General features: G+C 43.9%; 2 protein-coding genes across 3 annotated transcripts in view; one reads left to right on the forward strand and one right to left on the reverse strand.

Moving 5' to 3' along the window:
• LOC137324889 (ciliary microtubule-associated protein 2-like) overlaps positions 1–14,359 on the forward strand; it is a 40,068-nt gene extending 25,709 nt beyond the window's left edge. The window contains exons 7-10 of the mRNA XM_067989582.1: positions 8,931–9,098; positions 9,226–9,348; positions 13,707–13,834; positions 14,203–14,359. Coding sequence (XP_067845683.1) covers positions 8,931–9,098; positions 9,226–9,348; positions 13,707–13,834; positions 14,203–14,254 — 471 coding nt within the window. The 3' untranslated portion in view covers positions 14,255–14,359. The remainder of the gene's footprint in view (positions 1–8,930; positions 9,099–9,225; positions 9,349–13,706; positions 13,835–14,202) is intronic.
• Positions 14,360–21,026: 6,667 nt separating this feature from the next.
• Positions 21,027–26,601, reverse strand: part of dhcr24 (24-dehydrocholesterol reductase) — a 30,307-nt gene continuing 24,732 nt past the window's right edge. For both annotated transcript variants that reach the window (XM_067990059.1, XM_067990060.1), the window contains exon 9: positions 21,027–26,171. In XM_067990059.1, coding sequence (XP_067846160.1) covers positions 26,018–26,171 — 154 coding nt within the window. In that variant the 3' untranslated portion in view covers positions 21,027–26,017. The remainder of the gene's footprint in view (positions 26,172–26,601) is intronic.

The following is a 26,601-nucleotide window of genomic DNA, read 5'->3' on the forward strand; positions in this document are numbered from 1 at the left end:
TTGATCTCAGTCTTGAATATACTCGAAATGAAATCGCATTTATAATTCACAGAACAATGCTTGGTGATTACAGACAGTTTTTTCAACTGCCCGTTGCCAAGGCAATCAGTGTGCAGACAGACAGGTGTTACCTGCCAGGTCTCAGAATATACAAATCACCAAAAAAAAACAACAAACAAAAAAAAAACAGAGATCGAGAGGTAGAAACATAGAAAAGACAGCAACTGACCCGTTATATTAAAAACAGATAACATTTGTTCGCTGGTGGGGTAACGTGTAGCGTGACATGAACCCAAGATCCCGGTTGAGGCCGTCCTCACGGGTGCGGAACTTGGCTATCAATTTCTGCTCGACGATTTTGCGTTGTCGTGTGTCTCGAAGGCCGCCTTGGAGTACGCTTACCCGAAGGTCGGTGGATGAATGTCCATGACTGCTGAAGTGTTCCCCGACTGGGAGGGAACCCTCCTGTTTGGCGATTGTTGCGTGGTGTCCGTTCATCCGTTGTCGCAGCGTCTGCATGGTCTCGCCAATGTACCATGCTCTGGGGCATCCTTTCCTGCAACGTATGAGGTAGACAACGTTGGCCGAGTCACAGGAGTATGAACCATGCACCTGGTGGGTGGTGTCCTCTCGTGTGATGGTGGTATCTGTGTCGATGATCTGGCATGTCTTGCAGAGGTTACCGTGGCAGGGTTGTGTGGTGTCGTGGACGCTGTTCTCTTGAAAGCTAGGTAATTTGCTGCGAACGATGGTCTGTTTGAGGTTGGGTGGCTGTTTAAAGGCGAGTAGTGGAGGTGTGGGGATGGCCATAGCGAGGTGTTTGTCCTCATTGATGACATGTTGAAGGCTGCGGAGAACATGGCGTAGTTTCTCCGCTCCGGGGAAGTACTGGACGACAAAGGGTACTCTGTTGGTTGCGTCCCGTGGTTTTCTTTCTATGGACCCACGGCAAGAAATCACTAAAGAGACTACACGATAACATCAACAAGTTCCATCCCACCATCAAGCTCACCATGGACTACTCCTCAGAATCAGTTTCTTTCTTGGACACACGAATCTCCATCAAAGACCGGCACCTCAGCACCTCACTCTACCGCAAGCCCACGGACAACCTCACGATGCTCCACTTTTCCAGCTTCCACCCTAACCACGTCAAAGAGGCCATCCCCTATGGACAGGCCCTGCGAATACACAGGGTCTGCTCAGACGAGGAGGAACGCGATGGACACCTACAGACGCTGAAAGACGCCCTAGTAAGAACGGGATATGACGCTCGACTCATCGATCGACAGTTCCGACGGGCCACAGCAAAAAATCGCATAGACCTCCTCAGGAGACTAACACGGGACGCAACCAATAGAGTACCCTTTGTCGTCCAGTACTTCCCCGGAGCGGAGAAACTACGCCATGTTCTCCGCAGCCTTCAACATGTCATCAATGAGGACAAACACCTCGCTATGGCCATCCCCACACCTCCACTACTCGCCTTTAAACAGCCACCCAACCTCAAACAGACCATCGTTCGCAGCAAATTACCTAGCTTTCAAGAGAACAGCGTCCACGACACCACACAACCCTGCCACGGTAACCTCTGCAAGACATGCCAGATCATCGACACAGATACCACCATCACACGAGAGGACACCACCCACCAGGTGCATGGTTCATACTCCTGTGACTCGGCCAACGTTGTCTACCTCATACGTTGCAGGAAAGGATGCCCCAGAGCATGGTACATTAGCGAGACCATGCAGACGCTGCGACAACGGAAGAACGGACACCGCGCAACAATCGCCAAACAGGAGGGTTCCCTCCCAGTCGGGGAACACTTCAGCAGTCATGGACATTCATCCACCGACCTTCGGGTAAGCGTACTCCAAGGCGGCCTTCGAGACACACGACAACGCAAAATCGTCGAGCAGAAATTGATAGCCAAGTTCCGCACCCATGAGGATGGCCTCAACCGGGATCTTGGGTTCATGTCACGCTACACGTTACCCCACCAGCGAACAAATGTTATCTGTTTTTAATATAACGGGTCAGTTGCTGTCTTTTCTATGTTTCTACCTCTCTATCTCTGTTTTTTTTTTGTTTGTTGTTTTTTTTTGGTGATTTGTATATTCTGAGACCTGGCAGGTAACACCTGTCTGTCTGCACACTGATTGCCTTGGCAACGGGCAGTTGAAAAAACTGTCTGTAATCACCAAGCATTGTTCTGTGAATTATAAATGCGATTTCATTTCGAGAATTTCATTTTCACATCGTTCACCTGACGAAGGAGGAAGCCTCCGAAAGCTTGTGAATTTAAAATAAAATTGCTGGACTATAACTTGGTGTTGTAAAATTGTTTACAATTGTCAACCCCAGTCCATCACCGGCATCTCCACATCTTGAATATACTCAACAACTGAGCATCCACAGCCCTCTTGGTAGAGAATTCCAAATATTCACAACCCTCTGAGTGAAGAAGTGCCTCTTCATCTCAGTCCTAAATGTCCAACTCCTTATCCTGAGACTCTGTCCCCTAGTTCTAGACTCTCCGGCCAGGGGAGACATCCTCTCAGCATCTACCCTGTCAAGGCCTCTTAGAATCTTATATGTTTCAATGAGGTCACTTCTCATTCTTCTAAACTCCAGAGAATATAGGCCCATTCTACTCAAACTTTTCCCATAGGACAACCCTCTCATTCCAGGTATCAATCTAGTGAACCTTTGTTGCTCCGCATCTAAGGTAAGTATATCCTTCCTTAGGGAAGGAGAAATAGCTGTTCACAGTACTCCAGGTGAGGTCTCACCAAAGTTCTGTACAGTTGCAGCATGACTTCCTTACTCTTATATTCCAACCTCCTTGCAACAAAGGCTAACATAACATTTGCCTTCCTAATTGCTTGCTGTACCTGCATGTTAACTTTCTGTGTTTCGTGTACAAGGACACCCAAATCCCTCTGAACACCAACATTTAATAGTTTCTCAGAATTTAAAAAATATTCAATTTTTCTATTTTACTAAAGTGAATAACCTCCCATTTCCCCACATTATACTCCATCGGCCACCTACTTGCCCACTCACTTAACCTGTTGATATCCCTTTGCAGACTCTTTGCGTCCTCCTCACAGCTCACTTTCCCACCTAGCTTTGTATCATCAGCAAACTTGGATACATTACACTCAGTCCTTTCATCTAAGTCATTAATATAGATTGTAAATAGCTGAGGCCCAAGCACCAATCCTTGCGGTACCCCCATTAGTTACATCCTGCCAACCCGAAAATGATCCGTTTATTCCTACTCTCTGTTTTCTGTCCGATAACCAATTCTCTATCTATGCTAATATATTATTCCCAACTCCGTGTGCCCTAATCTTGTGTCACAACCTCTTATCGACTGCCTTTTGAAAATCCAAATATACCATGTACACTGGTTCACCCTTATCTACCCTGCAAGTTACATCCTCAAATAACTGTAATATATTTATCAAACATGATTTCCCTTTCATAAAACCATGTTGACTCTGCCTAATCATATTATGATTTTCTAAGTGCCCTGTTACTACATCCTAAATAATAGATTCTAGCATTTTCCCTACTACTGATGTCAGGCTAACTGGCCTATAGTTCCCTGATTTCACTCTTCCTCCTTTCTTGAATAGCAGGGTTACATTTGCTACCTTTCAATCCATGGGGACCATTCTAGAATCTAGGGAATTCTGGAAGGTCAAAACCAATGCATCCGCTATCTCTGCAGCCACCTCTTTTAGAACCCTAGAATGTAGGCCATCAGGTCCAGGGGATTTGTTGACTTTTAGTCCCATTAATTTCTTTACTTTTATGCTTTTTATTTACTAATCTTAATTACTTTAAATTCCTCCCTCTCATTAGACCCTTGGTTCCTCACTATTTCCGATATGTTTTTAGTGTCTTCTACTATGCAGACAGATATAAAATATTTGTTTAATGTCTCTGCCATTTCCTTATTCCCCATTATAATTTCTCATGTCTCTGCTTCTAAGGGTCCCACATTTACTTTTGATAATCTCATCCTTTTTATATATTTGTAGAAGCTCTTACAATCTGTTTATATAGTTCTTGCTAGTTTACTCTCATCTTCAATTTCTTGGTTATCCTTTACTGATTTCTAAAACCCTCCCAATCCCCAGGCGTATTACTCTTTTTGACAACATTGTAAGCCTCTTCTTTTAATCTAATACTATCCTTAACTTCTCTAGTTAGCCACGGTTGGATCACTTTTCCCGTGGAGTTTTTATTCCTTAAGGGTATGTATATTTGTTGGGAATTATGAACTATTTCTTTAAATGTTTGCCATTTCTTATCTACCGTTATATTTTTAAAATCTAATTTCCCAATCTAACTTAGCCGACTCGCCCCTCATACCTATATAATTGGCCTTGTTTAAATTTAAGACCCTAGTTTCGGACTTAATTACATCACTCTCAAACTCAATATGAAATTCTATCATATTATGATCACTCTTCCCCAGAGGATCCTTTATTATAAGATTACTAATTAATCCTGTCTCATTACACAATACTAGATCTAAAATCGTCTCTTCACTAGTTGGTTCCTTGACATATTGTTCTAGAAAACTGTCTCAGATGCATTCCATGAAATCGTCCTCCAAACTTCTTTTGCCAATTTGGTTTGTCCAGTTTATATGAAGATTAAAGTCCCCCATGATTATTGCATTATCCTTGTTACAAGCTCCTCTAATTTCCTGATTTATACTCTGTCCAACACTATAACTACTGTTAGGGGTCTGTGAACTACTCCCACCAGTGTTTTCACTGCGTAAATTGTTTTTCTTCATGTCGCCTCTGGTTCTTTTGCCAATTACCTTAAATCTGTGTCCTCTGGTTACCGACCCTTCTGCCATTGGAAACAGTTTCTTATATACATCAAAACCCTTCATGATTTTGAACACCTTTATCTAATCTCCCCTTAATCTTCTCTGCTCTAAGGAGAACCAGACCAGATTCTCTTATTTCTCCACATTACTGAAGTCTTTCATACCTGGTACCATTCTAATATATCTCCTCTGTACCCACTCCAAGGCCTTGAAGTCCTTCCTAAAATGGGGTGCCCAGAACTGGACACAATATTCCAGCTGGGGCCTAACCAGTGTTTTATAAACATTTGGCATAACTTCCTTGCTTTTGTACTCTATGCCTCTACTTAGGATCCCTTATGCCTTTTTAACAGCCTTCTCAACTTGTCCTGCCACCTTCAAAAACTTGTGTACGTACATCCCAAGGTCTCTCTCTTCCTGTTCCTGTTAAAATTGTACCATTTCGTTTATTTTGCCTCTCCTCATTCTTCCTACCAAAATGAAACATTTCACACTTCTCTGCATTAAATTTCAACTGCCATGTGTCTGCCCATTTTACCAGTCTGTCTATGTCCTCCTGAAGTCTGTTACTATCCTCCTCACTGTTTACTACATTTCTGAATTTTGTTTCATTTGCAAACTTTAAAATTATGATCTGTATACCCAAGTCCAAGTCATTAATATATCAAAAGGAGCAGTGATCCTAATACCAACCCCTGGGGAACACCACTGTACATTTCCCTCCAGCCTGAAAAACAACCATTCACCACTACTCTCTGATTTCTGTCCCTTAGTCAATTTCATATCCACGCAGCCACTGTCCCTTTAATCCCACGGGCTTCAATTTTGTTAATAAGTCTACTATGTGGTACTTCATCATATGCCTTTTGAAATATGGTGTATATACGCAACACCAACCACACTACCCTCATCAACCCTCTCTGTTACTCCATCAAAAAACTTAATCAAGTTAGTCAAATACGATTTGCCTTTAACAAATCTGTGCTGGCTTTCATTTATTAATCCATATTTTTCCAAGTGCCAATTAATTTTGTCCCGGATTAATGTCTCTAAACGTTTCTCCACCACCGACATTATGCTGACTGGGCTGTAGTTGCCGGGTTTATCCCTCTCCCCTTCTTTGATCAGGGGTGTAACATTTGCAATCCACCAGTCCTCTGGCACCACCCCCCTATCTAAGGAGGATTGGAAGATTGTAGCCAGATCCTCCACAATTTCCACCCTTGCTGCTCTCAGTAATCCGGACCAGGTGACTTTTCTACTTTGAGCACTGCCAACCTTTTTAGTACCACCTCTACATTTAAAGCACAGAACAGTTGTACAAAATTACAAGTTGATTTATTTTAGTCTTATTCTGTCTGTCAACAATTTAATTCATATCTAATCACTGTATGGTTAATTCATTGGTGCTGAAACTATCGGCAGAAAATATGTGCTGTAATTATGCCAAAGTTAGTATTAAAATTAAATCAATTATTCTGTTATTCATGCTAAACAGGCTGATACCCTGGTCAGGGTGATTCCACTGTTATTGCTGATCACTGTTTGCTTTAAACCTGGATGCCTCTTCACTAATCCCTAAATACCACAAAGGAAAGTCTGTCAGTGTTTCTTATAGTCAAAAGTATTGTGGAAAAAAATACATAATTTCTGGACACTTTGCAAAATGTATTAATATAGTTCCCCAATCAACCAGAGCCAACTTGCACCTCATACCTTCGTAGTTTCCTTTGTTTAGATTTAAGACTCTAGTTTTGGATTGAACTACATCACTTTCAAACTTAATGAAGAATTCTATCATATTATGGTCACTTTTCCCTAAGGGCTCCTTTACAACAAGATTATTAATTAACCCTTTCTCATTGCACAATACTAGATCTAAAATAGCCTGTTCCCTTAGTTGGTTCCTCAACATACTGATCTAGAAAACCATCTCGTATACATTCCAGGAATTCGTCCTCCACAGTATTAGTGCTAATTTGGTTTGCCCATTCTATATGTAGATTAAAGTCTCCTATGATTGCTGTATTACCCTTGTTACATGCAGTTCTAATTTCCTGCTTTATACCATGCCGTTTATTACCACTACTGTTTGGTGGCCTATAAACAACTCCCACCAATGTTTCCTGCCTCTTGCTGTTTCTTAGCTCCACCCAAACTGATTCTACATCTTGATCTTCTGAGCCAAGATCCCTTCTCACTATTGTACTGATCTCATCCTTTATTAACAGTGCTACCCTACGTCATTTTCCTTTTTGCCTGTCCTTCCTAAATGTTGAATATCCTTGAATATTCAGTTCCCAGCCTTGGTCACCCTGCAGCCATGTCTCTGTAATGGCAATTAGATCATACCCATTTACTTCTACCTTGATGCGAATGCTGCGTTCATTCAGATAAAGTGCCTTTAATTTTGCCTTTTTAACATTTTTTCCTATTTTGACCTTATTTGCTGCTGGCCTTTGTTTCCGCTGCCTTCCAATTTCACTTACTACTTTTCTGCCTTCCACTTCCAGCTTTGTTACTCTCCCTACTGAATCTCCTCTCAGGTTCCCATCCCCCTACCAAGTTAGTTTAAACCCTCCCCAACAGCACTAGCAAACCTCCCCGCAAGGATATTGGTCCCAGCCCTGTTGAGGTGCAACCTATCTGGCTTGTACAGGTCCCACCTCCCCCGAACCGGTCCCAATGCCCCAGGAATCTAAAGCCCTCCCTCCTGCACCATCTCTCCAGCCACGCATTCATCTGCTCTATCCTTCTATTTCTATACTCACTAGCGTGTGGCACTGGGAGTAATCCGGAGATTACTATCCTTGAGGTCCTGCTTGTTAATCTCTTTCCTAACTCCTTAAACTCTGCCTGCAGGACCTCAGCCTTCTTTCTACCTATGTCGTTGGTACCGATATGGACCACGACCTCTGGCTGTTCAGCCTCCCTGCTCAGAATGTTCTGCAGCCGCTCAGTGACATCCATGAACCTGGCACCAGAGAGGCAACGTACCATCCTGGAATCACGTCTGCGGCCCACAGAAACACGTGTCTGCTCCCCTAACTATAGAATCCCCTATCACTATTGCTCTCTTGATCTTTCTCCTCCCCCCACCCCGTACAGCTGGTCCACCCATGGTGCTATGGTCTTGGCCCTGGCTGCATACCGCAGAGGAAGATTAAAGTATTCAGAACTGAATACTGGTTGGAGAGTGAGATGCCCTCTGGGATCTCCTGCACTACCTGCTCCTTGTCCGTCTGGCAGTCACCCAGTCCCTCTCTGCCTGCACTCTCTTAAATGGGTCGGTGGCGGGGGGTTGGGGGGGGGTTGTTAAAATGGCAAATATGCCAAACCCAACCCAACCCACTGCCAACGCGCCTGCTTCTGCTTTAACCGCGGAGGATTTGGGGGCATCCAAGTAACCTGCACTGGAGAGGCGGTGTCTAGAATTATAATATGTTAATGAGGCTCCGTTCCTCAGATTTTGGCAGCCATTTGAATTTAACACTGGCCGGCTGGGAAACCCTGCAGCTAAAGGGAGATGGGAGCTGCCGGATCCAGCAGGTAAGTGCTTTTTGGAGCACTGCTTGTGGTCCAGGAGAAACAGGAGTGCTTTCCCCCAGCCCCTCAGCAAATCTTCTGTGGCGATCGGCTGACCCCTCCCACTTCTGCTCCGCGATCCCAAGCCTGTTCCCCCTCCCTTCCAAATTGCCAATTCGATCTCCCCTGCCCCCCACACCAACCTGCGATCTCTCCTGGCCCCCAATCCCCCCCGATTGCCCGTCGGACCCCCCTCCCACCACCAAACCGCGATGCTTCCTGGTGGCTGAGGACCGTCAATCTGGCCGGCTGCCGGCCAGGAACCGCAGTAAGAAAATGATAATGAGGTCCTGCCGTTAAATTGGGCAGGACCTCCCCGTTTCCAGGCATTTCCAGGTTCCTTACACGCCCCCACCCCACCCCCGCAAATAAGCTCCCTCGCTCCCTCCCCGCCGCCCCATAAATATCGGGGCCTAAGTGTCACTACTTCAGGAAAGATCTGGAATAAATGACTGAAAGAAAACTGTGTTTGTTTCTGTTTTAGGACCCTCTGAACCTAAGCCCTGGAATGTATAATATTAAGTCATTCACTGATGACCTTTTAAGTCCAGCAAAGGAAAAACATGGAAAATTCAGCACGATCCAACAATACCCATTTCCCCCAGTGGAGAGAATATACTACAGCACACCGAATCAGTTTCAACAGCCAATAGTTAGTCTCCAGGGCTCCTTCTTTATTATATTTTTCCTGAAAAATAATTGACATTTATTTCTTTGGGTTTTCCTGTGTGTGGTGTTCTTGCTCTGTGTGATAATCTTGATCTCCTTTGTTTCGACAGAGTTACCCTAGCTTGTATGATGTGAAACAACTTTCCAGACCAGAAAATCGGAAACCACCTCCCTTTTTGTCGTCCACAAGCCGTGGTGGCCGTGTGCCTCCTAAACTGCTCACCTTTAACCCTGTAAGTGTGAGATCTATGTAACAAGACAGCTATCTCTCACCACTCATTACCATCGGTGTGATGACATTCTACGGTACTTCAACCGTCTCACCACATTTGCCATAAGCAGATCTCATGCACCCAACGAGCTAGAGACTGTGGGTGCTAAATTGGGCTGTGTAGCGCCCGTTGTTTCGGCGTTACTTGGCATCTCCAACATCCAAGATGGCATCTTGGATGCGCAAACACGTTTCCTGCGTGACGTGCACCAGACGCCATCTTGGTATAGGAGTTAGTGCAGGCGCAGATAACGAACGCTGGAATCATGTAAAGTAGGGAGAAAATGGCTTCAATCAGTGTGCAATGCTGATTTAAAGTGATAAGCTCCAAATTGGTGTCTAACGCTCAACTCAACGCACAGTCTTAACCCTGACCATCTGAACATGTCTTAGAGTGCCTGGAGGACCCCCCACCAGCGCTATTTAAAGGGACCATGCAGGATTTACAGGTTAGTGGCTGGATTATTGCTTCTGGCTGCCGAGACATTTGTAACTGTTTTTGGAGGTCTCCCAGACTTGAATACTAGGACGCGGGGACATAGCCTAACATTTAGAGCCAGGACGTGCAGGAGTGAAGTCAGGAAGTGCTTCTACATGCAAAGGGTGGGAGACATTTGGAATGCTCTTCTGCAGACAGCAGTTGATGCGAGCTCAATTGTGAATGTTAAATCTGAGATTGATAGATTTCTGTGAACCAAGGGTATCAAGGGATATGGGACTAAGGTGGGTATATGGAGTTAGGTCACAGGTCCACCATGATCTCATTGAATGGTGGAACAGGCTCGAGGGGCTAAATGCCGCTGCCTCTTGATATGCGCCACTTTCTCCTGCAAGAAAGCGGGACGTGTGTCCGGATGATGTGCCTGTCATGGTTGAATAGTTGCCAGTGTTTTTTTTTATTCGTTCATGGGATGTGGGCGTCGCTGACGAGGCCAGCATTTATTGCCCATCCCTAATTGCCCTCGAGAAGGTGGTGGTGAGCCGCCTTCTTGAACCGCTGCAGTCCGTGTGGTGACGGTTCTCCCACAGTGCTGTTAGGAAGGGAGTTCCAGGATTTTGACCCAGCGACGATGAAGGAACGGCGATATATTTCCAAGTCGGGATGGTGTGTGACTTGGAGGGGAACGTGCAGGTGGTGTTGTTCCCATGCGCCTGCTGCTCTTGTCCTTCTAGGCGGTAGAGGTCGCGGGTTTGGGAGATGCTGTCGAAGAAGCCTTGGCGAGTTGCTGCAGTGCATCCTGTGGATGGTGCACACTGCAGCCACAGTGCGCTGGTGGTGAAGGGAGTGAATGTTTAGGGTGGTGGATGGGGTGCCAATCAAGCGGGCTGCTTTATCTTGGATGGTGTCGAGCTTCTTGAGTGTTGTTGGAGCTGCACTCATCCAGGCAAGTGGAGATTATTCCATCACACTCCTGACTTGTGCCTTGTAGATGGTGGAAAGGCTTTGGGGAGTCAGGAGGTGGTCTGTAAGTTGTGGGTGGGTGGCTTGAAAGAGTGGTAATGTGGGTGAGAGGAAGCATCTGATTGGAAGAGTTGAGTACTGATGGAAAGAGTTTGTTGGTATGGGGGGTGTAGTGCGTGGTGCAGTTGGTAGGAGATGCCACTTGACAGTTGACCTCACTCACCACTCGTGTCAAAGCATTGAACTTCTTCCTGCACTGCATCTATGTTCATGATGCTGTGCGCCTGGCATTGACTTCGTCCCTCGCTGCCTCCCACTGCCTTTTGAGTATATGTCCGGAGGGCCTCTTGCCTCCCTCCCCCCCTCCCCCCCAACTGCGGATATAGGATGTCCCTCCTTCTGTCCACCTCTTGCACCCAAGGTCTCTAGTGCAACAGCAGAGAACCTTGGTGCACGTCCTGTCGTAGGCCTGGTACCAACTCAGATCAGCAGATTGGCGAGGTCTGGCGTGCAGATTGGAGGATGTGGGATTTAGTAGTGTACAACCTTTATTCAATGTTTTAACATAACTCATCAGTGTGTAAACATAGGGATGGGACCTGTATCTCTGTTTTACGTGTGTGATGTCTGATCTCCGTTCAGACTCCGTGCAGACAGTAAACTGTTATTTTCAGCAAATAACAGGTACCAGCTACCTTGAAGAGATTTCTAAGAAACATCCTCCCTTTAAGAGATTGAGCTCCCTCTGGTGGTGGAAAGTGCGAATTGCATTAATTCCACCTGCAGGGCCTGGAAAGGAACGCTGAGTGCAGGTAAGTGCTCCGGTGGGTCCAAACTTGCGACCTGCCTGCGGAGGGTCCATTGGGCGCGGGGTAATAGCACATCACGCTACCCGCGTCCAAAAATCGGCCCCTATCGAATTTTTCCCCCTTTACCTCTTCTGATTTCAGCCCCTATAGAGATCTTGGGGGTAATTTTAACTCGTAAGAACGGGTGCGTTGGGAGCAGGTGTGCAGTAAAAATGGTTGACTTTTGGAGCGGGACTGGATCCCGGCTCCAATGTGCCCACTTCCGGGTTTAACCCAGGTGCGTCAGGATGCGCGCACACAACAGAAACCCAGAAGTCCCGTCCCCACTGAAAGCCAGCGGGCCGGTACTTAACGGGTCAATGTACCTCATTGCGTTAGTCGAGGCACTTAATTTTTTGTGTAGTAGAAGTGTCAAACAAATTTAACCTTACCTGTTCGGGTTTCCCATTGCTTCTGATTTCATGTCAGGTGAAAGCAGGCGGGAAGGGCTGGATCCATGAGGTGAGTGCCTTTATTGCACTGCTTGTGGGCCCGGAGGAGCTGGAGTGCTTCATCCAGGCCCAACAAGCTCACCTGGTGCGACAGGAACCCCGCGATCAGCCAGTCTCCCCCCAATAGTGGACTCCCTCATGGTTGACCCACCCCATCGTGAAGCCTCTCCCCATGCTGGACCCCCCCCCCCCCCCCAACCTCGACGCTTGACTCCCTCACCCCCTCACCCAATGCTGGAACCCCCTCCTCCCCGATGCTGGACCCCCTCATTTTCCCTCCCCTGTGCTGGACCCCCACTCCCAATGCTAGACCCCCACACCCCAATTCTGGACCCCCTCCCCCACTTCGATGCTGGACTCCTTGAACCCCCCCCCCACCCATAGCTGGCCCCCCCTCCCCCCTGATGCTGGACCCCCTCCCCTGCAATGCTGGACCCCCTCCTCCCCCCATTGATGCAGGACATACTCATCCCCCCCCCCTCCCTCCCATTGTGGACCCCTTCCCCCCCCAATGCTGGACCCCTCCCCTCCTGATGCTGGATCCCCACCCGATGCTGGACATCCCCCCCCCCCACCGATATTGGCGCCCCCCCACCGATGGTGGACCTCCTGATCTTCTCCAAGGCTCACCTGATGTCGTCCACATCTCCCACCCCCACCCCCGCTCCGATTTCTTCCACGGCTCACGATCTCTCTCTCTCTCTCTCTCTCTCTCTCTTCCCGCTCTCCGATTCACGGCTCCTTTCACTTCCGATAGGCAGCCAGCCTGTCAATCTGGCTGCATGGCATGTGGAAAACTCAGAAGCACAAATACTTACCTTCAATCGAGTTGTGATCGCAGATTGCAACACATTCATTTGAAATACCTACAGACATGCTGGATTCCTGGCTCCAAGCTAAAATCATGCCCCTGGTGTCTTTTAGGACTTGCACAATCCTAGATCACTAGTGCCTGCTGGACTTCATTTCTCACCAAGCCTCTCCGGAACACTGTTTTATCAGCATGCCTGAGCTGGGCTCAGGTTCTAGATTAGCTAACTAGATTTATTTACAGAAATCAAACAATTAGGGCGCATACAGTGCAACACAACTTATGTGTAATAACAGCAGTAAAAGGCCTGATCTTCAAAGGTGTCCTTGACAACAGTGAGTGAAGTGAGAATCTCTATTCCCAAGGTCTCCAGCACTCACTTTCAGTTCCATTTCACCCAGGACTATCCTGGTTCTCCCTTTCACTCTTCTCACATCATCGTCTTAAATAATCTATTAGTCTTTGACCTGCTTAATGTTCCCCCTGGCAGTCCTGTTTCCAGGTTGAATGATTTACAGTGGTTATTTACATTTAGTTTTTGAAGAGTACAGTCTGCAAAGACCCGAACAGACAGGGGGCCTGGGGTGGGAGGGGGCGGGGTGCGACCTAGGGGGGAGCAATTTATGATTAAAAAGAGTGACACAGATTACAGATCCATTAAAAAATATGAAGGTACTGTACCTTTGTTTTAATGAATGTGATATGTCAAACTTGATCGAGCAATGAAGCTTTCCGTAGGGGAAAAAGCTTTGCCTCATGAATGGACTTTCTTTTTATTAACGTGCTAACGATTTTTTTTGATTGCAGACTAATGTTGGTGTGGGTCGCTACAACACCACTAAATATGATTCAAAACCAGTAAACACGTACAAATCGTCTTTCAACTCCAAAACTCAGCGTTACCTGAGTAATATGGAAAGAGATAAGTATATGCAGTAAGTTTACATACATTAAATTTAGCCCTTTTTAAATTATCTGCCCGGCTCCTGTCTTGGGCATTTCTGACTCCCAGATCAAGTTAAACTTTACCATTCTGTGGTCACTGTCCCCCCAGGAAAGCTGTAACGTCCACGTCGTGTATATTTTCTGGGTATATTTTCAGCTTTGCCTTCCCAAATTGGACTCTAAATCACTTGAGTTTTCCCAGTTTTTATTAAATTGATTGAAGTCTCCCATTAAAATAACTTTGCTGTTCTCACTATTAATTGTCTTTAATCTGCTGTAGAGTAAATCAGAGCCCATTACTAATCTTGAATCACTGTAGAGTGTATTTATTCTCTAACTATTTTCCCACTGTTTTTAGGGAGCGCCTGGGATCCACGAAAGTCCAGTCAGATCTTGATTATCCAAACTGAAAAGAAGTTTTGTGCCGTAACTTCGAATAGCCATTGCGATAGATTTACCAACATTCCCTTTCACAGTTTATTAAACACAAAACTATGGTATTTTTCATTCCAAAAACTGTGCTTTTTTGACTTTATAATGAAATAAAGGAGACAGTAACGCAAGGGATAAATCATTTGAAGGTGAAGTGTTGTCCCTCAATATAATTGATACAATGCAAGACTTTAGTCATTGATTTCCTGTTAGATTTGTTATTTATGCTATTTTCTCCTCTCCTGCTGAGGTACAGGGCATCATGTCCGCGCCAGCTGAGAAACGAGCCACCCAGCCTAATCCCACTTTCCCGCATTTGGTCTGTAGCCCTGCAGGTCACGGCTCTTCAGGTGTACATCCAGGTATTTTTTAAATGAGTTGAGGGTTTCTGCCTCTACCACCCTCTCAGGCAGTGAGTTGCAGACCCCCACCACCCACTGGGTGAAAAAATTGTTCCTCATTTCCGCTCTAATCCTTCCACCAATCACTTTAAATCTATGCCCCCTGGTTATTGACCCCTCCGCTAAGGGAAATAGGTCCTTCCTATCCACTCTATCTAGGCCCCTCATAATTTTGTACATCTCAATCAAATCACCCCTCAGCCTCCTCTGTTCCAAGGAAAACAACTCCAGCCTATCCAATCTGTCATCATAGCTATAATTCTCCAGTCCTGGCAACATCCTCATAAATCTCCTCCGCACCCTCTCTAGTGTAATTACATCCTTTCTGTAATGTGGTGACTAGAACTGTGCGCAGTACTCAAGCTGTGGCCTAACTAGTGTTTTATACAGTTCCAGCATAACATCCCTGCTTTTATACTCTATGCCTCGGTTAATAAAAGAAAGCATTCCACATGCCTTCTTAACCACCTTATCTACCTGTCCTGCTACCTTCAGGGATCTGTGAACATGCACTCCAAGGTCCTTCACTTCCTCTACACCTCTCAGTATGCGCCCATTTATTGTGTATTCCCTTGCCTTGTTTGCCCTCCCCAAGTGTATTACCTCACACTTCTCTGGATTGAAATCCATTTGCCACTTTTCTGCCCATCTGACCAGTCCATTGATATCTTCCTGCAGTCTACAGCTTTCCTCCTCACTATCAACCACACGGCCTATCTTTGTGCCATCTGCAAATTTCCTAATCATGCCCTCTACGTTTAAATCCAAATTGTTAATATATACCACAAAAAGCAAAGGACCTAGTACCGAACCCTGCGGCACCCCACTGGACACAGCCTTCCAGTTGCAAAAACACCCGTTGACCATTACCCTTTGCTTCCTGCCACTGAGCCAATTTTGGATCCAGTTTGCCACATTCCCTTGGATCCCATGGGCCTTTACTTTTTTGACCAATCTGCCATTTGGGACCTTGTCAAAAGCCTTGCTAAAATCCATATAGACTACATCAATTGCGCTACCCTCATCGATCCTCCTTGTCACCTTCTCGAAAATTTCAATCAAGTTAGTCAGACATGACCTCCCCTTAACAAATCCGTGCTGACTGTCCTTGATTAGTCCGTGCCTTTCTAAGTGACAGTTTATCCTGTCCATCAGAATTGATTCCAATAATTTGCCCACCACCGAGGTTAGGCTGACTGGCCTGTAATTACTCGGTCTATCCTTCGCTTCCTTTTTAAACAACGGTAGAACATTAGCAGTCCTCCAATCCTCCGGCACTACGTCTATATCCAGTGAAGTTTGTAAAATGATTGTTAAAGCCTCCGCTATTTCCTCCCTGGTTTCTTTTAACAGCCTGGGATACATTTCATCTGGCCCTGATGATTTATCCATTTTCAAAGATGCTAATCCCCTTAATACTTCCTCTCTCACTATGTTTATCCCATCCAATATTTCACACTCCTCCTCCTTAACTTCAATCCCTGCATCATCCCTCTCCTTTGCGAAGACAGATGCAAAGTAGTCATTAAGAACCATACCCACATCTTCCGCCTCCACATATAGTTTACCTTTTTGGTCTCTAATAGGCCCTACTCTTTCCTTAGTTATCCTCTTGCTCTTAATGTATTTATAAAACATCTTTAGGTCATGCATCAGTACCTCAAGTAAGTGGGGATTCTTCATGTGTGAGTCTTGACAGAGAGTGTTGGTCGGTTATTTGATCTTGTAGGGAATCACAGTTGAGTCCTCACAATATACATACACACACACCCCTCGGTAGTTGCACTCTTGCCTCTGAGTCAGAAAATCATGTGATCAAGAGCCACTCCAGGATTTGAGCATGTAATCCAGGCTGACACTTCATTGCACTACTGAGGGAGTGCTGCACTGACTTCCAGATAAGATGTTAAACGAAGGCTGCATCTGCCCTGTTAGGTGGATGTAAAAGATCCATTCAAAGAAGAACAAGGGAGTTCTCCCGTGTCCTGGCTAACATTTATCCCACAGTCAACACCCCCAGAAACAGATCATCTGGTCCCTTATTTCATTGCTGTTTTTTGGACATTGTTTTATGCAAATTGGCTGCCACATTTGCCTACATAACAATAGTGAATACATTTCAATAGTCCATTGCCTGTGAAGTGCTTTGAGATATCCTGATGTGAAAGGTGCTATATAAATGCAAGATCATTCGCCACTAGATAGCAATCTGATTTTTCCCTAAACCAGAAGGCACAAAGGCAAAATATAGACACTGTCAACCCAGCTCATTCTTAAATTTTTCTCGAGACATCTTAGCGAATGGAATTTCAGAAGGCATAAGTCTTTGATAGATGCAAATCCTCCACACAAGGCATTTTAATAGAAAATGTATCCTCAAACAGATTTCCCACAGTTATAACATTTGCTGTCTCTAAAGGGTCTGGAGAGTACTGTTGCTGACATTACTGGAGGTGTCTCTGTACCCATCAATATAGAGCCCTTAGACTAAGAGCAGGAAGCACACTGCTAGGGTATAGATGAGCCCAATATTAACCACAGTTAACCAGTTATGTAGCCCATCTCAATTGACCTGTTCAGTCATGAGGCCAACTTGACAATTCCATCTCTGACATGCTTGCAGTGGCTACAGTCCATAAGCACTTGCGAATGAGGGAGACATTTGCAAGGCTACTGGAGAACCAAATTCTTAACATAAACAAAGACGTTCAGACTATGTTAATGAAAAGAACAAACTTGCATTTATATAGCGCCCTTTATTACCTCAGGACATCCCAAAGTGTTTTACAGACAATAAAGTACTTTCGAAGTGTAGTCACTGTTGTAATGTAGGGAAATGCGGCAGCCAATTCACACACAGCAAAGTCCCACAAACAGCAATAAAACAAATCACGTTTTTAGGTGTTGGTTGAGGGATAAATGTTAGCTAGGACAGCGGGAGAGCTCTTCAAATTGTGCCGCAAGATCTTTTATGTCCACTTGAGAGGGTAGACGGGGCCTCGGTTTAACGCCTCATCTGAAAGACAGCGCTCTGACAGCGCACCACTCCCTCAGTACTGCAGTGAAGTACGAGTGTAGATTATAAAGAGAGCTTGCATTTATTTAGCACCTTTCATGACCTCAAGACATTAAAAAGCACTTAATTGGCTATAAAGCACTTTGCAAAGTGTAGTCTCTGTTGAAATGTAGGAAACACAGCAGCCAATTTGCACACAGCAAGGTCCCACGAACAGCAATATGATAATGACCAGATAATTCATGATGTTGGTTGCGGGCTAGATATTGGCCAGGATACCGGGAAGAATCTCCCTGTTCTTCAAAATAGTGCCATGGGATCCTTTACGTCCACCTTAGTGGGTTTAACGTCTCATCCGAAAGAGAGCACCACCGACAGTGCAGCGCTCCCATGCAGGATCAGCATAGATTATGTGCTCAGGTCTCTGGAGTAGGACCTGAACAAATGACCTTCTGACTCAGGAGAGTGCTATCACTGAACCAAGTCTGACACCTTCAGTATGGAGCAGAAGTGAATGAAAAATGAGCAATTCAATATCATATTTAACCTATTAAGGGTTGAGATTAAATGCAGATTGAAGAAAACCTGTGAATGATCATGAAAATAGGCTTCGGCTATGCCCAAGGGAAAAGGTAAAATCTTCTTCATAGTCTGCTCTCCGAGCCCTGCAGAAGCACAAATCTCAATGCTCCTGAGTTAGGAAGTTACTGAATTGGCCTGACCAACACTACTGCACTGAGAAATTTTTGTTGCCATTCCAAAGGTTCAAATTAAAGATAATTCAAAATGAAATGAGTTTTTGTATTCATTTTAACAAATCTGTACATGATTGATTTTTTAAAAAAAATCCATCCTGGCACAGCAAGATAGTAATTTTAACACATGCTAAATTCTATGTGCCCAACATGCATGAATGTCTAGTTTAGTGTCACAGTTACCACTGCTACCCAAGGCCGCGATAAAGGCCCTGTATTCCCCCAATGGAGGGACAGAGCCTTGTAGTGGCCTCCACTTCCCTTCAGGTAGCCCCACTTACCTGCTGAAGGTCCTGGTCTAGAACACAGCCTTCATCAGGAGCCTTCATTCTGATCTTTGGGCTGTTTCTGCCCTTATAGGTCCTTCATCATCTCTTCTGGTGCTGCAGTGGCATCCCTGCTGGAGTTAACTCACTCACTGGAAGGCCCGCTGGGAGCCTGTCATGCATGTGCAACGAGCCCCAAACCAGGCAAATGGGTTGAGGTCTGAACGGATACAGAGTGGCGGACAGAGGTTCCGTACTGCTGGAACTCCGGCCCAAAGAGGAGAATCCTCCCCACCATCTTTAATGAATATGTAACCTCTATTTTGAGTGCGGTTTAAAGCTATTAAAAACTAGGTGAAAACAAGTGAAACCATTGGCAAAAATTCCATTTAGTCACTGTCCATATAGAAGAAAAGAATTCTTTACCCCAGGGTAGCAGTTGATACAACATTATGGCCTTCATCTTGGCACAAGTGATCATGAGCCCAACAGGAAGGCATACAAACAACCAACAGCACAAAGGCTGAGTCACCATGGATTTGTGAAGGGTAGGTCATGTCTGACTAATGGAGCTGAATTTTTTTTTGAAGAGGTCACCAACAAGGTGAACAGGGCAGTATCTATGGATGTTGTCTATATGGACTTCCAGAAGGCATTTGATAAAGTTTCGCACAAGATTAGTAGCAAACATGAGTGCGCACAGAGTTGGAGGTAAACTTGGGGAATGGGTTGATAATTGGTTGGGAGATAGCAGACACCAGGGATAAAGGGAATGTACTGATTGGTGAAATGTGACAAATGGTGTTCCCCAGGGATCTGTACTGGGACCTCAGCTTTTCACTGTACATATCAACTTGGATGAAGAAGGAATAGAGTTGTGTTTCTAAGTTTGCAAATGACACTAAGTTAGGAGGAACAGCAAATTGTGTAGATGGGAACAGAAAGTTACAAAGGGACATTGATAGATTAAGTGAGTGGGCAACACTGTGGCAGATGGAATTCAATGTGGGGTCATCCACTATGGATCCAGAGACAAATCAGAATATTTTCTTAATGGCGAGAGACTAGAAACTGTGGAGGAGCAAAGGGATTTGGGGGTCCAGGTACAGAACTGCCCATACACAGGTACAAAAAGTAATCAAAAAAGCTAATGCAAGAGGGTTGGATTACAAAGGGGAGGAAGTTATGATTCAATTGTACAGAACCTTGGTCAGACCCCATCTGGAGTATTGTATTCAGTTCTGGGCAACACTCAAGAAGGATATACTGGCGTTGGAGGTGGTACCGTGCAAGTTTACCAGAATGATACTGGGGCTCAAAGGGTTAAGTTATGAGAACAGGTTGCCTAAACTTGGGTTGTATTCCTTTTAGTTTAGAAGGTTGAGGGATGATCTAAATGAAATGCTTAAAATGATAAAATGATTTGATAGAGTAGAGATGCTATTTCCTCTGGTGTGGGAATCTAAAAATTAGAGCTAGGCCATTCACAAGTAAAATCAGGAAGCTCTTTCACACAAAGGGTAGTGGAAATTTGGAACTCTCCTCAAAAAGACTGGATTCTGGATCAATTGAAATTTTCAAGACTGAGATTGACAGATTTTTATTAGATAAGGTATCAACAGATATGGATCAAAGGGAGGTAAATGAAGTTGAGGTACAATCAATCAGCCACAATCTATTTGAATGACAGAACAGGCTTGAAGGGGCTAAATGGCCTGCTCCTGTTCTTATGTTCCTAATAAATGGAAGTGAAACTTACAGGTTGGATGTAGATTCTCTGCTCCCATCTGGGTTTGCAAAGGGTTCAATTGCCAACGCAAAGGAAAAGTGAGGATGTAAAGAACAGTCAGTCCATTCCAGTCAAACCAACACACTGCATGGAGAAAGTTCTATTCTATGCAGTCAATAGCTTTCGGAAGGAAAACCAAAGCACTATCAATCCAAGCACCTGTGACCCACAGATAACATTCATAGCAGTTATAATGAAACGCCATACCAATGCACGTTCAGTACAGCTGTGGTTTCCCAGTACATTACTTCCTGTAGTAATGCCAAGTTACCTGGGCCACCACATGCCACACCACACAGCTGTGTGTGCAGTATAATTTAATAAGTAAACAGCACTTATTGTTCAATGACTGACAAATGAGTTTAGTGAAAGGTTGTTTAGGTCACAGTAAGCATTTCTGCAGAGATTCTGGATTCAAAAAGAATACAAAGCCTGTAGGAGGCACAGAATTCTCATTTTAAAATATATTTTTAGACAATACAGGCTGTTGCTTTAGAAGAAATACAAAGCACATGAATCAGTGTCCACTTAAGAAATGTAAATTTATTTAAAAGCACACCAAAAACAGAGTGAAAACATTGTCATTCCAGTATAATTATTACAATACATTGAGATGAAAAGGGAAAACAGGATTACCAGCACTCTCAAACCTTCAACAACAGATTGTGAGGTCAGGATTAAACCAAGGATTACAGCCATTACAATACTGCCGTGCCATTGGTTTGAGAGGCTGCTCCTTCATCCATCCCTGCAAACAGCAAATTGCTCACCCCTACAAGAGTCATTTGGTCAAATACTTCACATAATGAGAGCCTCAAATAAACACAAACAGGACAACAAAATCTTCAATCTTCAAGCAAAGCAATGACATCAAATACAACAGCAGAATCAATCAAAAAGATGTTTGATCAAGCAGTTGATAAGGTCAAATGGTGCTTTTTAAAATCTTACTGAATGTGTACAGTTGAGAATCAGGTCAATATATCAGTCAGGGAATACCTTAAACAAAATGAGGAGTCTGTTGCAGAGAACACTAAAGAGAGCTAGAAGCCAGCATAAGGTTTTATGCAATGTGAAATTTACAATCAGAAAGTAAGTTCCACAAGGCAAGCAGGAACTGGACTATCTTTGGAGCTCTAAATTCCCACAGTTACATTGTTTTAGGCATCCCAGAAAATTGATACGGATTGGAAGGTTCCCCTCTCAAAATGTCTAGCTTATATGACTTCTCTTCTCCCTTTCAATAAGATACTTTACATAGTCATGTTGAAGCAATATAAACAAAGTAAAGCTTTCAAGTCACTTAATAGGCACCGGCAAGCTTCAACAAACTTTAAAACAAAGAAAAACAGAGATTTAATAGGCTTTACTAAACTGAAGAGGAAGTCAAATGGATTATGCACAATATGCCCAAGTAGAGCCAGTCAAATAATGAAAGGCAAGCAATGTAATTGATGAGTTTCAAACTCCAGTAAGAATTTAGATGAAGTGTTTTACACAGGCTTGAATAAAGTTTATAGTGCATGAGGGACATCACAATAAGATTGTTAGTGTCACAATATTGGAACACAGCAAACTACAGGACAGTAGTGGGCTAGCAATAAGTCACAAAGCTGCACTTCATCGCAAGCCACAAATTCAGTTCAAGCACCTTATAGATATTACAGAACCAAGACTGAATTACAGCCTTGTAATTTCCTGCTAGCCATTGGATATTGTAGAATATACAGAGTTCCTCATTTAGTATTGTGATGGGCAGTTTTAAAAAAAATGCAACAATCAAAAGGAATGAAGCCGGCAGTGCCATTTGTCCAGTTACGATTAGTATTAAGAGATAAAAACAAATTAGAAAGAAACATCGTACAAATGGGTTTAGAATATGGAATACAACAATGAAGTTGTCAATCATAACATTTAAGAGGGAATTAAACACAAATAAGAGATAAAACATAATGGAGAAAAAACAGGGAAATTGAATTAAGAAGTTGGTCCAATGTGGAGCTGGCACTGCACTATGGGTTAACAGTTGCGTTCTGTACTGTCAATTCCAGAATTCTATCAACATTTCGGTAATATTTTTGCTTTAAGTCAGAAATCTGTATTTATTCTCAGATGTTGTTCCATTGTTTTTGCCAAACACTGACTGCCTATCAGCTGCACAGATGTAACCACAAAAAAAAAGTAGGGTGGAGGAAGAGACTATATGCCCAAGATAAATTTGACCAGGCAGGAAAAACATGTTCCACTCCTATTTTATCTCACACTCCCTCTAATTGCACTTAATTCTAAGGTGTAACTGCTCCAATTGGCTTACATACACGACAACCCATTATTTTTTGACCTCATTTGTCTTTTAGGTTAGTCACAATGAAGTCAAACCTTGCTCTTAACAAGCTCAATAAAATAACTTTCATTGGACCGATTTTCAACTCCTGGCTGCCTGTTTTTCAGGCGCAGAGCAGATGACCATAAGTTCAAATTCTCCCCCTTAGTGTTTTTTTTTAAAAACTAACTTAAAAGGGCAAAGACAGTCCTTTTCATTACATCACTAAAACCCCAAAGCGCTGATTTAGGAAGAAAAAGTTACAAAAGTCACACTGCTTACATAATAGAAGAAAAAACTGAAAAGCTGCACTTCTTGAATTTAGTTAATTAATTTTCACCATATGCATTTCATCTTCATTTAACTTATGACACCTGAGCCCCAATTTTAGCTCAGGGCAAGTGGCAATCAGGGGTGAGCGCAGGGCTGATGGGGCGACCGTGGGACCGGTGGAGCGAGCGCGGGGTCGGTATGAGGCTGGTGAGTTGAGGTGAGGCTCGCTCCTCCGGCCCCATGCTCGCTGCTTGCCCTGTGAGCTGTATATGTTGGCTTCTCAGAATATCAGCACATCTGTTCCTTCAACACCCTGTCAACCATGGTGCCAGCAAGTATGTTGGGTCAAACTGCCTCAGCAGTAGCTGAGGTACAGCTGGGCCCTCACAGGCTCCAATACCTAGAGCTCACCAGTCATGAACATTTGAAGGGTCTCAACGTGAGCAACAGTAGCTTTTCATTAGCTTTGCTCACTTCACTAGGGGCGCTCCTCACAGAATTAGTTAAGAAATCTTTTTCTAAGGAAAGCACTATAGGTTGACTTGGGTGAGAAATGAATTCTTGAGCTATTTACATTTGTGACTGTTCACTTCCAATTATTTAAAATATGGATCCCATTGCAGAAAATAAATTGCTTTCACTGATAAGAGGATTTATGAATGTTATAACTGACAGTTGGACCAAACAACAAAATTTCGTTCTTAACTCTGCTTAGGGTCACCTTCCAGCCACGGTCCACTGGGCACTCTGATGAATATCAAGGCTCTGCAGTATTGAAGCTAACATGTTGCAAGTCTATTTCATGAAGCTGCAGCAAATTGTAGCATCATGTTTAAGCAACAAGCATTTTATACAACAATTGAGTGTCAGTGATACTGAAAGGTCCACCAACACCTCAATTTTAAAATTCTCATCCTGAGTGTTCAAATCCCTTTCTCTAAACTCCTCCAGGCTTACAACTCTCCACTTCTGGCCTCTTGTGCATCCCCGACTTTTATCGCCCCACCGTTGGCGGGCGTGCCTTCAGCCATCTAGGCCCTAAGTTCTTGAATTCTCTCCCTAAATCTCTACCTCTCTCTCCTCCTTTAAGACACTCCTTAAAAATCTACCTTTTTGACCAGGCTTTTGGTCACCTGTCCAAATATCTCCTACTTTGGTTGAGTGTCAATTTTTGTCTGATTATACTTCTGTGAGTTGCCTTTACTACATTAAAGGCACTATATAAACACAAGTTGTTGGATTATTGCATTTGTGTACAGTATTCAATAGTTTTGGCAAATATTACTGATGTGTCTAATATGCACGGGTTAGTGCTGAAGGACATACTGCACAATAACAGCCCAGCTTGCCACCTAATGTTCTTGCAGGTTTGTTTTTGCCTATTTTTATTTGTTCTTGCCTATTTTTATTTGTTCTCAATAGCCCCGATTTTAACTCGGGACTGGAAGTATGGTGCAAGGCCCGAAGTGGATGGAAAACAGTCTGCCCTCCTTGCCAAACATGTGGCTCGGGAGATTTTAAGCTCCCGGCATCATTTGAATGCCCTGACTGCTTTCCTGTGTCTGAATTCTGGCAACAGGGGACAAACTGGAAAGTCAGCACAAACCACAACCCCTGCCATCTTAACCGTTCCACCCACACGGTTCCTGCTTAGCGGTGTGGGGGGGGTTAAAGTCAGGTCTTATACTGCTGTCTAAGGAGCATAGGATTGGTCACTGCTGTTACCGTATGACATCAAGAGCATAGCTTTTGTACACTGGTTTCAAAAAGGATAGCTTAGTGTATTTTTCTAGAGGTTCATCATCCGGTGCCAACACCTTGGTCTCCTCAAATACAAAAGCCCAGACAGGCTAGATAAATTAACAATGTTTGACTAATTAACCTACTCATGTGGAGGCTGAAGAATTTCCCCCAATCTTTTAGCACTAAAATATCTAGCACAAGGAAATATGAACTTTAAAATGGCACAGGTCCTGGGACTTATAGGACTCATGAGCAGACAGTGGTCATCCTCAATATTATGCCATCTTTATGAGCATGCTCAGCACATTTCCCAAGAATTTATCAAGCTAGGCTATAATCCTTTGATAGAGGATGCAGAATGAAGACATAAATACATCAGCACAAAAAGAATGTGTTGATTCAGTCACATCCATCATTTTGAAAAAGCAAGTAAAACAGCAACTGTGAACGTAACACATTATGCTGAGTGAGGACATTATCTAGCTTCACATAAATGTGTGGACTAGGAACATATTTATTACACAAGTGAATAATAGGCATAACTGCCAGAAATATATTCAATGCCAAGATATTTAGCTGCTTCCCTATTAGCTCAGTGGTTAAGTATATCATATGGTGGATCACTAAGTCAAAGGCTAATAGGGTTGCCCATGTTCATTGCTGAGTTACTATCTGTGTGCTACAGTAAGAATTCTGCATTTGGCCATATCAGGCTAGGAAGAGGAAAACATTCCTATTCACATTTGGTTTTATTTTACTGAGAAACCTGGAGACAGACTAGTAGAGAAGAGTCTTAGTCTTAAATATATGACACCATTTGACTAATTAGTGTCCCATGGTGAAGTATATGTGTTGGTTTACAGATCAAATAGCCTGCCAAAATTTATTCTCCAGGCTATTTTGGTAGTGTGCCACAGGGTCACTGATACCTACAGAACTGAACCTCAACATGATTCACTGCTCTAATGAGATGAGGGGTAAGGGGAGAAAAGGGGAAAACCTGAAGAAACAGGAAGATTCACACAAAAAATGTGTTCATGATAAAATGGAGAAATTCTTTGGGTTGAAAAAAATCCTGAAACCACCTTTAAGTATTTGTGATATGAACTGCAACCTATGGATGAAAACAGAAATCGATCTAGTGAAAGCTACACCTGGTTCCTTCCCTGGGACGCTCAATGTCTCGCCGCCTTGCAGATCTTATCATAAACCTCAGGGAATGCGTCTTTGGAGTTCAGCTGGCCTCTCAATTTGTGGTACAGAGACCCATCAAACATCTCCCAGAACTCTTCTCGGGTCAGATAGCAATCAGCGTACAACATCTGGAAACTGACAGAAAAAGCAAGACACCATTTATTTAATCTTTTAAAATGGTTTTAAACAAAAAAAATCTGTGTACTCGAGTGAATTTCCTCCACATGGTTTACCAGATATGTCCTGCACATGTGACAGACAATCGGTTCCCTAAAACTGTTCCCTCAACAAGTGCACAAATGTTGCAAAGGTAACCCCCACAGCTAAACGGTCACAATATTAAATGTAAAATCAGGGATACCAAACCGTAAGTAGTTCCCATTCCAGCCATCAGCAAGTAAGCATAATGGAACAAAAAGAGCACAGTTAACACCTTCAGGAGGGCGGCAGAATGGTCGACAAAAAAATTGCCTAGAAAACGGGCGTGCAGGGGTTGAGTGCCTGTTTACATGGGCGCAAGAACCACGTGAAATTGGTGTTGGCAGCTCCTCATGACGGTCAGACG

The sequence above is a fragment of the Heptranchias perlo genome, chromosome 9 (assembly GCF_035084215.1).
Source record: "Heptranchias perlo isolate sHepPer1 chromosome 9, sHepPer1.hap1, whole genome shotgun sequence".
Taxonomy (NCBI): Eukaryota; Metazoa; Chordata; class Chondrichthyes; order Hexanchiformes; family Hexanchidae; genus Heptranchias; species Heptranchias perlo.